General features: G+C 35.1%; 1 protein-coding gene and 3 pseudogenes across 1 annotated transcript; 1 reads left to right on the forward strand and 3 right to left on the reverse strand.

The window, feature by feature from the left end:
* Nucleotides 1-824: 824 nt before the first annotated feature.
* On the reverse strand, nucleotides 825-2,047 carry LOC120181216 (protein PHYTOCHROME KINASE SUBSTRATE 3-like). Its single transcript, XM_039186389.1, has one exon. It carries the CDS (start codon nucleotides 1,872-1,874, stop codon nucleotides 840-842), a length of 1,035 nt encoding a protein of 344 aa, XP_039042320.1. The 5' UTR covers nucleotides 1,875-2,047; the 3' UTR covers nucleotides 825-839.
* A 4,360-nt stretch (nucleotides 2,048-6,407) lies between these two features.
* On the reverse strand, nucleotides 6,408-10,700 carry LOC120181219 (annotated as a pseudogene).
* A 915-nt stretch (nucleotides 10,701-11,615) lies between these two features.
* Nucleotides 11,616-12,360, forward strand: LOC120181226 (annotated as a pseudogene).
* Nucleotides 12,361-12,723: 363 nt separating this feature from the next.
* Nucleotides 12,724-14,233, reverse strand: LOC120181213 (annotated as a pseudogene).
* Between the last annotated feature and the right edge of the window lie 3,731 nt (nucleotides 14,234-17,964).

Raw genomic sequence — 17,964 nt, forward strand, 5'->3', positions numbered from 1 at the left:
CTAAATTTACTATCTAACACTCGGATCTATTTAATAGGAGGAAAATGTGTAAAATGCAGAAAAGTTGGAAAATAGAACAGCAAAGCAATGTTTGAAAAGAACGAGACATTAGGTGAAAAGAAGCAGTTGTGTGATACCGAAAGCATAGGGTGGTAGGAAATGGTTAACATATGTAATGGAAATTTATAATTTCATCAAACAACACGACATGGCAGAAGTGGGGAGGTGGGACTTACAGGGTTTTAACAACATAAAATAAATGCCCACTTTCTCCGATGCTTGCGTCCTCTTGTTTTTGGATCTTTGAGTTCGCACATAGAGGAATAAAATGTCAATTTTTAGGCTTTCTTTTAAGATAGGCATCCCAAAACATTAATGTCCCCATGGTTGAATATCAAGAGAACAACAACGAGAGGCTTTAAGCGATGAATAAAGGTAATTTGTTTGGACGGATGTATGATCTTATGTCGGAATCGTACTTCAAAAAATTTTAGAGGATAAATTAAAGGAATTCCAGGAACGAAAACAACTTCATTAATTAAAATAATAATTTAAAATTTTTAAGGAAGACTACTCGTCTTCTCTCCTTATGCGGACAAAGTGTGGTCAAATAAACCCTCTTTTTGGGGTTCAATTAGCCTAGGAAAATTCAGATTCTCCTCTTATGTTCCCATGCTGTTGTGCAATTTTTTTGACACTAGAATATATGGACCATTGTTGTTAAAACTTTCCAGAGAGACATTCAGTTCTTCCAAAAGGCAATATCCATGCAAAATATTCTTCATGACAAATTACATAATTAAAAAAAAAAGATAATTTATGTTCATACAGAAAGGATTTTAACTATCTATGATGTTCGGACTCTTGGTGTATGCGGTTTCGACGACCATGACTGCTTTGTGACTCTTGCAGCCCAATATCCCACCTGATCGGCTTCTCTGTGCTTCTTTGGCGGCATTGGACGCTCTACTGACTGTTTTCGATTTCTTTTCGTCGTAATCGGAAACAAACGAGGAGTCCGCTGCTCCGGCAGTGACGACGCTCCATTCGACGCTGGTCTCGCTCGGTGCATACGGACCGTCGCCGTCTATGTTATTGATCTCGAAGAGATCCGAGCTACAATCACTCCCGGCGTCATCATCCATCCGATTGGTTCTCGAAATGGATGAAACGGAGGGAGCTTTGGGGATGGCATCCCAAGTTAACATGGACAGTTTCCTCTCGAGATTCTTGGTTACGTCCCCTTTCTTCATTGCTGTGGATCCGAACACTTCCAGAGATTTCCGTGGATCATCCAGCTGTGTTTCGAGTCTCGGGACCGAACACACCTTCATCCGATTGATCTCGTCTTTCGGACTAAATCTCGGTCGAATCGATTTCTTGTTCACTTCTTGAACATGAACCCTTCCGCGATCAACATCTTGATTGACATAAACAGATTTCCCATTGGAACAAGACCCGGTGCAGCTAAGATTAGCCAAAAAACTCCTCCCATCAACCCTCTTCTTCTTGTTTATTGATCGATCCTTCATGAAACTTCGTAACAAAACACTCTGGCTGCTCCAACTTGCTTCGGAGCTTGCACTCGGTGTCCCGGGCCACCGCCGGGGACCAGTCTGATGCGGCGGATCATCTCGCTTATTTGAAAACCTATCATCACCGTCACCGTCGTCGTCGTCGTCGTCGAATCTTGTATTGAAGTATTTTTCAGCTCCGAAAACACTGATCTCTCCCTCCGGGCGCTTATTTCTTGTCAATCGAGGTTCTGCAATCTTATGCACAAAGATCTCTTCGGCGGTGCTACGGTAAGAAGAAAACGAGACCTCACCGAGACCGGTGGTTTTCCTCTTCTCTCCATCCATCGTCTCAAACATGCAGGTGAAAGAACAAGTGGGATCCAACTAGATGATGGGTTGATATTTCAAGGGGGGAAGCTAGAAAAGATATCAGAGGTTTAAGGAAGAAGTGGAGATAACTGGGTTTCTTAAGCAGCAAAAGCTGATAATCATGAGATCCTACTTGCTGTGGCTGTGATTGACAATTCATCTCCTTTTTCTCTCTACATATATACACGTACTTTTCGCTCTTCTTTCTACAACTAATTCCATGATAAAGGAAATTATTTTATTAACGTGCAGGAGAATCTAAGGGTAAACTGTGTTTGGCCTCCCTAAATTATTCAAATATTCATTTTAGTCCATAAAATAAATATCTAGAAATACAATAAATTATTCTTGCTCCCAATATTTACTTTCAGAAATTCAAATTTCATTTCCAAATTTGATTTTCATATTGGATTAAAAACTTAAAGGTAAACTACATTGATGGTCACATAATTTATTAGCACTTCCACTTTGGTCATTGGACTTTTAAAATTTGCATTACAATCATTAAACTTTAAATTCATGCTACTTATGATCATTATCGCTAGTTGTTGTCGTTAAGAAAAGCTGACGTAACACGTTAAAAATCTTTAAAAAAAAAAGTCTTAACTTCTCTTCTTTCCAATGGTAAACGTCACTACCCCTTTTGTTGTTACTTCGGTTGTCATTCGATTGTTTTTCTGATTGAAAAAATTACAAAACTACTCTTCTTCTCTTTCTTTCTTTTGGTTAAATTTTATCATAAAATCAATTTAAAATCGACTTATGTTAATTTTTAGCCAAATGAATTTTCCTATCATTCAAATTAACCGACGATTGTTGCGATTGTCAAAACTCGTCAAGTTTAAATTGAAAGAATAAACGTTTGACGGAAAATTTAATCATACTAAAAAGAAGGCTTAAGTATAAAATAAGTGTTCAAACTATATTATTTTCTCAAATAGGTGCCCAAACTTTTTTTTGAAACATCCAAGTTCCTAACGTTACAAATGTTACCACTTTAGGTGCCTGGACCGTAACTACCGTTAAATTTCCACGTTAAGTGATATGTGTCACACTCTGGTAATTTTGAAAAATAAAATAAAATAAAAAATTATTATATTTATTAAAAAAATCCTAATTTCTCTTAAATTACAAAAACCTCAAATCCCTAAGAATCTTAAATCCCTAACTTGTCGAATTAGTCCTTGCCATCTTTCTAATTATACGCTGCATACTTGTCACCGATTGACCGTCAAGATCGTATGTGGGCACGATTTGTTGTGTAGGGTTCGTCGAGGTCCAAACGTCGATTGGTTATCGATTGGTCGTGATTTCATAGAGTTGTCGATTGTCAGGTGGAGGTGAGGTCGGGTGGAGCTTCATCGATGGCAAAAGGTGACGTCCGACATGGTTTTAGGGGTTGAAATAAGAGTTTTCAAAGTTTTGGGGCTCTTTTAAAGTATTTAAAATATTTAAAAGAGAAAATAACCTCAGTGACCAAAAATCCTAGATAATATACGATTTTGACCAACTTTTTTTGGATTTGCGAAAATGACCAACAAAATCGCAATGCGATCTCTAATTTGCATTGCGATCTCAACTATCGCAAATTCGCGTTGCATTTCGCGTTGTGATAGTTGAAAATCGAGTTGCGATTTTCCATTTCGCGTTGCGATAGTTGAAAATCGCGTTGCGATTTTCCATTTCGCGTTGCGATAGTTGAAAATCGCGTTGCGATTTTCCATTTCGCGTTGCGATAGTTGAAAATCGCGTTGCGATTTTCCATTTCGCGTTGCGATTTTCCATTTCGCGTTGCGATAGTCTACAGTCGCGTTGCGATTTTCCATTTCGCGTTGCGATAGTTGAAATTCGCGTTGCGATTTTCCATTTCGCGTTGCGATAGTCTACAGTTGTCGTTGCGATTTTCCAAATTCGTTGTGATAGTTAAAAAAAAAGATTTTGTTTCTTAAGAATTTTCTCTAAAAAGATAGTATCCGCGCGGACGTGTCGAAGACACGTATGACCACGACCACGACCACGACCACGACCACGACCCGACCCGACCCGACCCGAGACGAGACGGACGGCGGCGGCGGCGCGCGAGAGTCCCCCTTGTTCTCTATCACTCAACAAGGAAGTGGGAAAGCCAAGCCTTAAATACCATTCTCAATAGTGTTTCCAATACTATGTGGGATTTGAGCATTACCAACACTTGTTCTCAATACTATGTGAGATTGAGCCTTAAATAGTGATATTATTTTTGAATGTTTTGCTTAAAATTACAATAATCGCGATTGATTGTAGATTGACTTTTAATTATGACATATTTAATCGTATAATACTAATGTAATTGGTTGTTGATTCAGTTGTTTTAAGGTGCATGATTGTTAATTGTTTCCTGAATAATCACATTGTATTGGAAACAAGTGTTGGTAATGCTCAATCCCACATTGTATTGGAAACACTATTGGGAATGGTATTTAAGGCTTGGCTTTCCCACTTCCTTGTTGAGTGATAGAGAACAAGGGGGACTCTCGCGCACCGCCGCCGCCGTCTCGTCTCGTCTCGGGTCGTGGTCGTGGTCGTGGTCGTGGTCGTGGTCGTGGTCGTGGTCGTGGTAATGGTAATGGTAATGGTAATGGTAATGGTAATACGTGTCTTCGACACGTCCGCGCGTATACTATCTTTTTAGAGAAAATTCTTAAGAAACAAAATCTTTTTTTTCAACGAATTTGGAAAATTGCAACGACAACTATAGACTATCGCAACGCGAAATGGAAAATCGCAAAGCGATTTTCAACTATCGCAACGCGAATTTGCGATGGTGGAGATCACGTTGCGATTTCAACTATCGCAACGCGATCTCCAACTATCGAAACGCGAAATGGAAAAACGCAACGCGATTTTCAACTATCGCAATGCGAAATGCAACGTGAATTTGCGATAGTGGAGATCGCAATGCGAATTAGAGATCGCATTGCGATTTTGTTGGTCATTTTCGCAAATCCAAAAAAAGTTGGTCAAAATCGTATATTATCTAAGATTTTTGGTCACTGAGGTTATTTTCTCTATTTAAAATGGTACTTCGATTCAAAACATGAATCTATGTCCAAAAGTACTTTCATTTCAACAGTTTAGTACCTTCACCGTTGATCTGATGACACCTTAAAGAAAACTATTTTAATCTTTTATTTTTTTCTATCTTAACTCTCCAACATCTAATTTTTAATATTTCCACACATTTTCAGCTTTTATATTTTTTAATAATTTAAATATTTTTATTTTAAATTAACACTTTTATTTATTTATTTATTTATTTTGCATGAAAATCATCAAATTTTAGATGAGTTCTTTGATGCAATATATAGACATATATATATATATATATATATATATTGATGTGAACGGTTACATTGTAACCAGTTCTACCCTTCAAGATATATGACCCTCCAAAGACCCTCAAAATGCATGAAATCTTTAAAAAAAATGGGACCTATATATGTTGGAAACATGCCCATAACCGACATTTAGGGGATGCTTGTTTACTTTAAAATGATTAAGCGGTGAATGATTCAAATGTTGAATGATTCAGAGGCTCTTGATGAATTAGCTCTGAATGTGGCATGTTATTTGTTTACTGGTTCTGAATTATTCAGAATGTACTTCTGTGTTGAATCATTCAGCATTGTTTTGTTGAATCAGTCAGCACTGAATCATTCAGAGGTACAAAACAAACGCGCTGAATGTTGAACGGTTCAACATTCAGCGCTGAATAGTTTCATTAAAAGGCAAACAAACAGCCCCTTAGGGGGCGTTTGGATGGGGGGATGTGGGATTCCCCCGTGAATGAAATCCACATTCTCCCGTTTGGTTTGACCGGGAATATCATTCACGGTAATGTTTTATTACCAATAGTGAATTTTTTGGGGTATATTACTGGAAATTTCATTACCATTCCCTTAGGTATTGTAACATTACCGGCGTTTTGGACTAAAATGTCCTTAAATTTTTTTCCCAAAAATATCATTCTTCTCTCATTGAATAATAAAAATTCTACGAAGATTAAATTATAAATTTATCCTTAAATTATTTTAGATTTACAAAAAAAAAATCTATAATTAAAATTTTATATGAAGTTTAGGGGTTAAAATAAAATTTTACCATTTTATTAAACCTTTTTTATATTTTTAATTTTGTAAAAAAATTATATAAATATTATGAATTTAATTTTTTAAAGAAAATATATAAATATTTTACACCTTGTAATATTATACAAATATATAATAAGAACAATTTGGTCAAATATATATTCCAATAATCTTTTATTCTTTTAACCAAATACGGTAATCTTACATTCCTGCTAAACCAACCAAAAACAAAATATAATATTCCTAGTAATCCTATTCTCTGATAATCTTTTATTCCTACTGGTAATCTTACATTCTCACCGATAATCTTATATTCTGTGAACCAAACGCACCCTTAATAACATAGACAGACAATGGTGGATTCACTGTGTAGTATCCATTCTGACATCCGAATTCAAACCGAAGAAGATTTAAGGGCCATGTCTCTGACAAATTGGACAAGTGCTAGTGTCTTTTCTTCTGCAGGGGCTAACTCTTTCACCAAAGGCACCCGGTTTATGCCTGTCAACCAGGAGAAGAACATCAGCGGTGTTCTTTCTGGGTTAATTATCTTTAATCCAAGAACTTGCTCTTGGAGCTTTAAGGTCGAAATTAGGCGGTAAATGATCGTGAGCTACTCGAGATCGATTCGATCAAGGCTCGATAAATACTATAATCGAATGGACTCGACTCGATTTCTTAACGAGCCGAAATGAGCTACTCGATATTCGACTCGAAAAGCTTATGAACAGCTCGAAAAAATGTTATATTATAATTTTAGATTTTTTAAAATTACATTATTAAAAATATATTATTGATAATTATAAAATTTTAAAAACATATTAAAAATTCTATAATACAACTAAGACATCTCATCCCTTATAATTATGTGATAGGATTTATGGTTTAGGTTTTAGGGTTTATGATTTATAGTTTAGGTTTTAGGTTTTAGGGTTTATGATTTAGAGTTTATAGTTTAGGATTTAAGGTTTATAATTTATGGTTAATGGTTTAATTTATACACAACTACTTAAAGAAGACAATCCTAAACAGGGACTAAATTATTACCTAAACTAAAGTGTGCTTACACGATACATGCATACATACGAATGAAATGCAAATGCACATACATTAAGATGAAACAATATAAACTTAAACCTACTATTAATAACTTAAACTCATATTTTAAAAATGCCATGAAGGACCAAAACAATATAAAACTGAAAATTGGCATACAAAGTAGAAATTACTCATTAAATTAAACAAGCCAACTAAGGGATTACAATGTCAAATAATTAAAATTACAAGACACAATTAAAAACAAGCACAAATTGGAGGAACACTAAAGCAAGATATCTAGGGTAAAAACTCTTACCCTAATTCATTTCCCCCTCAAAACATTCCCTGGCTAAAACTTCCCCCCTCGTCGTTCTCCTCTCAAACCTTGTCCACTCGCACAGCCCTAGCAGAAACCCACAGCCACCGTGGCCTAAACGCTCCTCCAAGACTCCGAGCGACAAAGGCTAGCTCCTATCGACGAGAAAGTAAGGTTTTACTTACTATTCTCTGGCCACTGCTAGTTTTTCTTTCTTTTTCCCGCAACCAGTAAATACTTATAAAGAGCATAGGCTGAACGGCGAGGCTCATCCCAAGTTCTATCAGTGTCGTATCTCTCTCCTTTGTGGTCCATTTTGAAGCATAATCGTTCATAGTTTCAATCCCTCCAATAATGTATGCTTGTCTAAGTCATAAAACTATGATTACCAATAAAAATATAAACATTATTTGATCCTTTGTCTATATTATGATTGGTTTTTATTTTTTTCTTTTCTTTTTGCAGCTAATGCAATATTCTACAAGGTACTATTGTGTTTTCTTGATCTTCTACATTTCAACCAAAATGCAGTGGTTGCTTACCCCTTATGAAAAAGAATTGATTTACTACTGGAAGTCATCTCTTGTAGCCATGTGTTAATATATTGTATAATAACCTATTTCAGTAATACTGCAATTAGGTGTATATAGTGCTCTGACCATTTACCTGTATTAGTAATAGTAAGCACGTGGATGGAGAAATAAAGGGGTCTAGATTAAACAGTGTTAAATATAATATAATTCTTGGTTGGTGATTTATGGTTCAGAGAGAACATCGATGGTCTCATAGTTAGTCTTCATAGGCCAGGGTTAATCCTTGGATAAAAATCTGACATAGTTTCTAGTTTTAACTGGCTTATTTGTGCACCTTCCAGGCTTCCACCCTATGAAGGTGCCTTTGAAGAAGTTCCAGAACTTGTAGCTGGTCGCCGGGTGTTTATACATAAAGGGCATGCCTATGTTGCAATGAATCAGGTAAAAACTTTCTATTAATCGTTTAATCTTATCTAAAAAATTGAATATTATGAACACAAATCGGTATTCATACTTGTTATCCCCTTTCCATCTGATTTTTCAGGTGGTTTCTCTTGTATTCACAATTTTGAAGTTATCTATCAAAGGCACTCGTTTTAACAAACATGTTTCTTATTTGTCCATTCACGTCTCATGAAAGTTGCCATATATTCATTGTTCTTCTCAAGCGTTGAATACGTATGCTATAATTTAGAACTTGTGTGTCAACTTGATTTGCATAACCTCTTGCACATATCCCAGATTTTTCTGGTTGAATTGTATATCACGACACATGTAGTTTGGATAACAAGCTTTTACTGCAATGTCAACGAGTTGCACGAACAAATATCATTGCACGTGTTCTTATTTTTCGGTAATATGTTTTCATGAGTATGACTAGAAACATGTTTATTAAAATTTCTTGGAACATAATCTATGCTCTGCTATTATGATCTCCACATTCACCAGAAGAATAGTTAGTATTCTAGCCATTGTCGTCATTCCGATAGGTAGCTGTGATTTTCCGATATTATAGTTTCAAGCAGAATTACAGAGATAAAGAAAGTATATTAGCTATTATTTATTTTTAATACGACGATGACAATTATATTTCAATTCGACCGCTATGTTGCCTCCTCTTTCTAACATATTGTACAATGAACATAACCAATATGTTTCATTCCAAAGTAAAATAAAACAATCAGGATGTTTGACTATATTTTTTTTTGCTACGATTTGAATTTGTGGAGACTGCGGTTGTTTTGAATCACCAATTCTTCATCAATTTATTATTATTATTTTTGGTTGTTTTAATGTTACTCGATTTCTATGGTAGTTTGAAGATAAGGCCAGAGCTGATATGTTCAATTTAAACTTGTAAACTGTTGTATGTTTTTTGCTCGACAACTCTGTTTGTCTTTGTATTTTGAGTTTTGAAACACTACTTTATGGCAAGAGTTGTTGTTTTGCTTTGGGGAGGATTGTAAATGGTTGTCTGTTGTGGGCGCATGTTTAATCTTATGTGTTTAGAACATGTTCTACAACAATAACTACTCTTGTATGCATCCTATAATGTTTTTGAAATGAGTTCATATTATCATAAAAAAATGTATTGGTGATTGTTGATTAAAGGGAAAATTATTTATATATTTTAAATGTAATATAAGATTTTTGTAGTTTCAAATTCGAGTTCGAGTTTGAGCTTGAATCGAGTTTGAGCTTGAACCGAGCTCAAATTAGAGTTTGAGTTTGAGCTCAAAATCGAGCTTCAATCGAGCTCGAGTCTCGAGTTTCAATCGAGCTTTTGAATTTTTTTTTGATTTCGAGCCTTTTCGAGTTCGAGTCGAGTTTCAATATTTTCTTTCGAGTTCGAGTCGAGCTTGAAAATTTTAGGCTCGCGAGTTTTCGAGTTCGAGTCGAGTTTGAGCTCGGCAATACTCGGGCTCGACTCGACTCGTTTACTCCCCTAGTCCAAACAAACAACACATCAGGATTTACAGAATTCCCATGTTTTGATGGCTCATTGAAGGAATTCCATTGGGATAAAACTCATCTATTCCCTCTTCCAGCAATTGTAGTTTCTCCAACAGTTCACTGATCGCCCTCTGCTGTGCCTCTCCAGCAGTTTTCAACACTGTAAACACTTTAAACAATGCGAATTAGTATTCGATTCGACTCTCAAATTGAAAGAGTGTCTGTAATTTACGTAGATTAACGAAATTACACATGAATTTTGATCAAATGGCAATACAATGGCAAGGGCAATCTATTCATACAAAAGCTAGCACTTGTGTAGTTTCTTAACCTTGCCCATATGCAGTTCATTTCCAATGGCAAGGGCATTCTGTTTATTAATGGCAATACAATAAAGCCATCACTTTAACAACACCTACCTAACAATTCAAAGATATCATCTTGTATGAAATGAAAGCATAAAAAAGAAAAGCAGAAATTCGGTAAAAAAAACACATATTAGCTTTGGGTTTTTGTTCTATTTTACATGCTGATGAATTAAGGTGGTCCATAATCGAACTTTGGCCCTTCTGTAAGGATCCCGAGGCAAGAGCCGAGGGCCAACCTTCCAGGTTTCATCGATGTATTCGATTATGCAAAGCGATTCAGCAATGGGTTTTCCATTGTGAACAAGAACCGGGACTTTCTTATAGACAGGGTTGAGTTTAATCACAGAAGGGCTTTTGTTGTTCAGATCTTCTTCAACATACTCGAAAGCTATGCCTTTGAGGTGGAGAGCCAATTCTACCCTCTTAGCATATGGACTGCGCCATGTCCCGTGAAGCCTCACTGTGTTTGATTCTTCCATTGCTGAAGGTATATCTTTCCCGAGATTCATTTATAAATGTACTCGAAGCCATCGCCCATAAACTTGCAGTGCACATCACGTATTTGTTCAATTCAGTCAAATAGGGCGAACTTAGTGAGTGGTCAGTCAACATCGTCTACTAATAGTAAACTACACGTTTAACAATCTAATCATTACTCAACTATTTTTTTTAAATAATGTTTAACATTGAATTATAGTTTCACTTTAATTACTAGTTAAAATTTTAATAGTTATGTTAACGCGTCACCATAACATAATGTTATGTTATCGATGAAAAAATAAAAATGTCAGGTCAACAATTCTATTAATTTTTTAACATTGAGTGAATAAAATGAAATCAAAATATAACTTTAGGTATGATCAGAGACGAATAAACTTGGCTTCCTAGGGCCTAGTGCATACTCATTATTTAGGATAAATTATTATATATAATTCAATATATTAAGGGAAGATTTTTTTAAAAAAAATTACATACTCATTTAAAAAAAAGTATTAAAATTTTTGGACAACCATTTTTAAATTTTTGGATCTGTCACTAGGTATGGTTTTAAAAAAAGATATAGTTGCTTGACTAAAGTAGAACATATATGATAGTTAAGATGATAAACGTATAGTTTATCCTTTTTAATATATGTTTAAATAAAAAGTATATTTTAATAAAAATTATTATTAAAAAAATTATTTCACAAAATATTAATCTAACATGTTGAAGAGAGAGCTCATCTTTAGATAAATGGATCCTCATGACCTCAAATAATCTAATTTTTAAAGTGAAACGTCAAATTATTAACCATTGTCGAGCAAATGATGTATTGGAACCAGGGCAAACAGCCATTGTAGAATATATTTATAAGTTGCAAAAGCATCCATCTGATAGAAAAACAAAAGGAATAGATGGTCAACATGGTGATGTTGCATGGAGTAGGGGCGAATCCGTATTCAAAGAGTGGAAATGGCCCCTAGAATTAAGGGCATACCCTATGAATACATAGAAGATACGAACAACAAGAGTCAATCCCTCCTCAACTACAATCCTATTTACAAGAAGATCCCAGTTCTTGTTCACGACCAAAAACCTGTTGTCGACTCCCTTATCATCCTACAATACATCGATGAAACCTGGAATCATCCATTTGAGAGAGGTAAGGTTCATTTCTGGGAAATTTCATTCAACAAGAGGTAAAAAGGTAATAACAAATCTTTGGTATATATATTTTCTATCGATTGTAGATGTAATATGTTAATGTCAGCCGTGAACACAGTTGTTCGAGGCCAAGACAGGGTGTTCGCGTCTGAAGGAGAAGATCAAGCGAAAGTTATTGATGAAATGTATGAGAAAATGAAGGTGCTGGAAGAGGGGATGATGGGGTTTTTCAAGAGAGAGGTTCACCACCATCAGCCTCGGCTGTGACTGAGAATCTAGGGTTGTTTTTTTTATTTGTTCAATATTCAGCACCTACGAAGCTCATGAAGAGGTTATTGGTGTTAAAGTTTTGGACCCTGAAAAGAATCCCATGGTGTTCGGGTGGGTAGATGCCACGAAAGAGCTATCATTGGTGAAAGGTATCCACCCCATCACGAGCTTGTGGCCATGCTAAAGATTGTCAGAGAGAACACGCTCAAAGCTTCCTCAACTTGACCTTGTATTCGTAAGATCTATGTTGAATCTATTGAGAGAACTCAATAGTAAGAAGGAATGTTATTCTCCTTTTAAGATTAGGATTCGGACAGCTGTGTTTCTAGGGCATATGTTATCAATAGACTACAGAAATTTTAGAATACTATCTAGTAATCTCCTTTTATCGGTTTAATCCAGGCTTTTGTTGGTAGAACTGGTTTTCTTACAGTCACTGAATCCCCAGTTCTTGGGAATCTACCATACTGGATAGAACCGGTTCGGAGCAATTTTTTCCATCGATGACCAAAACAACCAAGACCCCAGAAAATTAGCACGAGGAAAATTACTAGATAGCATGCACCTTGGATGAGTGAAACAGATCGAGAAGCTAGAGATGAAAGGATTCTTGCTAGCAACTTCATTAATGTTTAAAACAAACACCTCACGAGTAATAATGTGCACCAATTCATAATCCCTTAAACACAAAATTTAATTGAATCAAAGTAGAGTTGAAAGTAAAGCCTTCCGTTATCTCATCTTTTAGCTCTTTGATGACTGTTTTTCCTTGGCTTTCTGAATCTTCAAAACCTTATTCACTATCTTCTGTTCTTCAACCAGAAATGCCCTAATGATCCTATACAAACATCGGAATGTCAACTAATTACTCACCGGTACAAAAGAAAAGTAAATTTACTTCGGGTGTGAATCGGATATCAAAATCAAATGAAAGCACACCTTTCCCAGACTGCACTACCAGATAACACACCACATATGGACAGTTCACGGTCCTCCGGTTCCTAGGTAGACTAGATCTCTTATATTCAGCAGGTCTCAAGTGAGGAATCTGCACAAAAACAGGTACCGAATACATTGGGAAGAATCTTACTACATCAAATAGTCGGTTGAGTAGCATAATCAGAGCACATATTAAAAGGAATAGATAAGTTCAACAAAGACAAATAATTTAGCACTCTGAAAACAACTGAAACACTAAGTTAAATGGGGAAAAAAACAAGTTTTAGTCCCACTCCGAACTTCATCTCGTCGCAACATTCCTATTGTTCGGAAACACAACACGTTTTTTAATGAAGATTAGAACAGCAAGAATATAAATTGAAGCAGTAATTCATTATATTTTTACAGTATGAGAGTAAATCAGAATCAAACAAAATGTGAAGTTCACAAACAAGAACTTAGGACAAGATTATTGCAATTATGAGAATCTATATAACAAAAACAAACTACAAATGTAGCCAGCTGTTTGCAGCACTAAATTTTAGCCGACTTCGATTAGAAAAACAATCAACAACAGATTAGCATGGCACATCATCAGATTAACAAAAATAACACGATAAGGATGCACAAATTGTTGGATCTAATTTATAAATAATCTGCATTCTGAGATATTCCTCCAAAAGATGACAACCCACCAACTCAAAACATTACAGTTCTAAAAGCATAAATTCTCATTCTCCTTCCCTACTAATTTTCAACACCCATACATTATGATATAAAAAAATGGTAAAAGTTGATAAAAATAACAAACCCCTTGGATTCGTTTGCCAGTAACAGGGCATTTAGGTCCGCTAGCTCTCTTCTTAGTTGTCTGGTAGACAAGTTTTCCACCTTCAAAAATCAACCAATGTCAACAAAAAGAAGAAACGAATTTGTCCCTATATAAATAAACCATTAAAGGAGTATCGATTTACAGGAGTTTTGACGACCCAGTGCTGATTGGACTTGGTGGCGTAGCTATGGCGCGTCCGGTATGTAAGCCGCTGAACCATTTTACTTCGTTCTCTCCGTATATGGAGGCGGAGACTGGAAGGGTTTTTGTTTGCAGTGAAGATAGCAAATTAAATCTTTGGGATCGAATGACAAATAATGCCCTAAATATGACGGCTATTCTAGCTTTTCTTTCAACGGTTGAGATTTCGTATCTTTAAAAATTAAGGGCGTTATACTCTACCAACTGAGTTGGATGGTCATTTCATTTCGTATCTTTAACTACTTTATTATATATTTATCGGTAAAATATAAAAATGGTCCTTCGATTATAGGATACTTCTTTATAAAGTCCTTAAACTATTAAAAGTTTTAGAATAATCCTTCTTTTATAGAGTGTTTTTTTGTTGAGTCTCTCGACTATTAAAAGTTACAAAATGATCAGTTGATTATTCATTATATTTCAAACTCGTCATTTTTCATTAAAAATAATGGTATTATGAGATGGACATTAAACTGATGACTATGATATGATAAATTTGATCCCAGAAGAGTTGACAACCGCTAATTTTTTAACAAAAAATGACGAGTTTAGAATATAATGAATAATCGAATGATTATTTTATAACTTTTAATAATCGAGAAACTTAACAAAGTAATACCTTATAGTTAGATGACTATTTTATAATTTTTAATAGTCTAATGACTTAATACCCTATAGTTAGATGACTTGTACCATTCATGAACATACACATGTGACCAGGAATGCAATTTGCGACCTTGTTAGCCATCTTAGGATGTAACATGTCAAGGCTCTTGCAATAAACTAATGACAGATGTACGTGATCTTCATAGGTTACAATTACGTATTTATTGTAGTATACATCTTATTTTAATCTAAATAAATAAATATATATATATATATATAGATATATAGATATATAATTTACAAATAATGTTATTTAAATTTTCTTTTTGGTTAATATTTGGATTTAAATTACTTAGAAAAAAATACCACCTTTGTTGCGAGTTATTATTACTATCATAGATGAATCAAGAGTGGAGTGCATATGAATAGTCGTCTGGTTGTACTCCTAAAATTAAAAATTATTATTATTACAGTAAAATAGATTTTTTGTGGCCTTTTTTTTATCTTTAGCGTTGTTTATAACCGCCGCTAAAAACACACGAGGCGTTAAGATAAACGTCGCGAAAATCGTCATTAAAAATAGCGTCACTAAAGTTCGCGGCGTTTTTTAACAAAAAAATGCCGCAATAGGTATTGATATTTTGCGGCGTTTGTGTGACAAACGTTGTAATAGGTGTTGATATTTAACGACATTTGTCAGAAAAACACCGCAATAGGTGTTGATATTTAACGGTATTTTTTAGACAAACGCCGCAATAGGTTATGATGTTTAGCGGCGATTTTCTCTAAAACGCCCTAGTAGGTGTTGATGTTTTGTGGCATTTTTCTCACAAACACAGCAGTAGATGTTGATGTTTTGCGGTGTTTTCCCACAAACGTCGCAGTAGGTGTTAATGTTTTGCGGTGTTTTCCCACAAACGTCGCAGTATGTGTTGATGTTTTGTGGCGTTTTTCCCACAAACGCCGTAGTAGGTGTTGATGTTTTGCGACATTTTTAGCAAAAACGCTGGTAAAGGTCTGTATATAGCGGTGTTTCTAGAATAAAAACGCTGCTAAATGTATGGTATATTGCGGCGTTTTTTGTTATAAACGCTGCTAAATAACACAATTTAACAGTCCTAAAAATTATGCTTGATTACCCCAAAACTGTTTTTTCAACATCTAACGTTATCCAACAAACAAAACAATAATAACATCAAACTCTAGATCCATAAAAACAACATCAAATCCAATATAATAAAAAAATTTTCATTAACGTATATATGTTCAGTTAAACAAGGTTCAGTAGAATGCTCATAACATAAATGAGACTACGATGGTGGATTCTGAGGTTGTGTTTTCTGAATCATCAACATCATATCATTTAGTCGTTTTTCAAATTCTTCACATCTCTACTGATATGTGCTTCTCTCTGTGCTGCCGCTGCTTCTCTAGCTGTTTCCGTTGCTTCTCTGGCTGCTTCTGCTGCTGCTCTCTCTCTTCCTTGCTTCATTTTCCGCTATCAAGTTAGCCATTTGTTGATCCATCTCAGCCAACTTTTCTTTTAAACGACTAACTTCTTGGTGGGAAGATCGAGACTGTGATGACATGTACTGTGATGAACTGGCTCAAAATATTTGGTGGGAGTAACGAATGATCATTGACAGCGCACCCGGCCATATCTTTCAGGACCCAAAACGTCATTAATAGCTTGGTTTTCAATGTCATCATCATTAACAATACCTTGACTCGAAGCAGTAACATGATACTCCGCCTTTTTCTCCCTCAATTTTTCCTAATAAAGTGAATAATTAATTAAAAAAAAAATTTCATGGTACAAATAAAATAAAGTCAGGTAAATTTAAAACATCTACCCAAAAAATGTACCATAATTTCTGCAGCGTCAACAGTCATAGGAGTGTCATCATTCGTATGTGTCATGTCGAAGAGTTGGATTTGACCAACTTTAGAACCGGATATATTTTCCTACAATGAACCATAATATAATTACTATCAGTTAGTATGTACATGGAATACAAAAAACTATTTCAATAATCTATAATATCTCCTCATGAGCTATACAAGCAAACTCTTCGATCCAGCCGTATGCGTAAACTTTTGGTGTTGCTGCTAGCAACATCGATATGCTCTTGGTCCTATAATGTCAAACAACCACTTTAATGATGATTTACAATTCGTTACAATTATTTATGAAAAATACATACATGTCCTTTTGTGAACTCCAAAATCTGACTGCATCTTCCCATTGGTACCTGAGCATTCCTGGTGGGACTGTTTGCAACTTCTCTTCAAGGCTGAGATCATTCTTGAAGTATTTCTTCTTTAAGGAGCTCTTGTGATCCCTCCATCTCTTCCCTAACGTTTGCTTCATAATCGTCAGAGACCTCTAAAGAAAATTTCTCCTACAGCAAATAAGTGTGCACTGTAAGTATAAATTAATATTGAATTTCTATAGAGTATGTATTATAATGACATTATTACCTTAACAAAATCCAATGCTTGATTTTTGTTACTATTAGGCATTTCGCGCCATGACTGTAATTGATCGGTAACAGATTCGCATTACGTCCAACTATGCCTAAGTAACCTAGAAGACGTGATTTTGGGCCAATAGGTTGACCGGCATCGTTTCTTGAAACTTTGACACAATGCCCAGGAGGAAGTTGGTATAATTCCTTCAAAGTTGTACGCCCTCGAGTCTTGCGCGTTCCAACATTTTCAACTATATAAGAAATTATTAAATGCCAGTTTTGAAAATGAACAAAGTAGTAAATAATGTTTCGAAGATTACTTGAATTTCTACGTCTTCTTCAACAGTTTTTGGAACTTCGGAAGACTTAGGTGCATTTGATTCCTCGTTATTTCTTTCTTCATGGTCTTCAGAAGCTCGAACAACCCGCAAATCATTTATTTTTCTCCTCGGCATGATATCTATAATAAACAAACATGAGTAATAAAAAATGAATTAATTAATGAATATATGGAAAGACAACATGTTAAAGGTTATAACATTATAAATAAATAAATGAATATATAAAATCGTACAAAAGTCTTATATAATGTCAGTTGTCATAAATATTCATCAACGTCCTCCCGAACCCATTGAAATTGTGTTGTATTACTGATAGTTTTATATAAGTTTTGTGGTAGTAGAGGTAAACTTTATGATCTTGTTTCAATTCCATCTCTACTTCCATCCTCAATGTCTATCAAGTCTCTAGGAGTATATCGAAGCACAACATACCAACAGT

Source organism: Hibiscus syriacus, unplaced genomic scaffold (genome assembly GCF_006381635.1).
Source record: "Hibiscus syriacus cultivar Baekdansim isolate YM2019G1 unplaced genomic scaffold, ASM638163v2 tig00112518_pilon, whole genome shotgun sequence".
NCBI lineage: Eukaryota > Viridiplantae > Streptophyta > Magnoliopsida > Malvales > Malvaceae > Hibiscus > Hibiscus syriacus.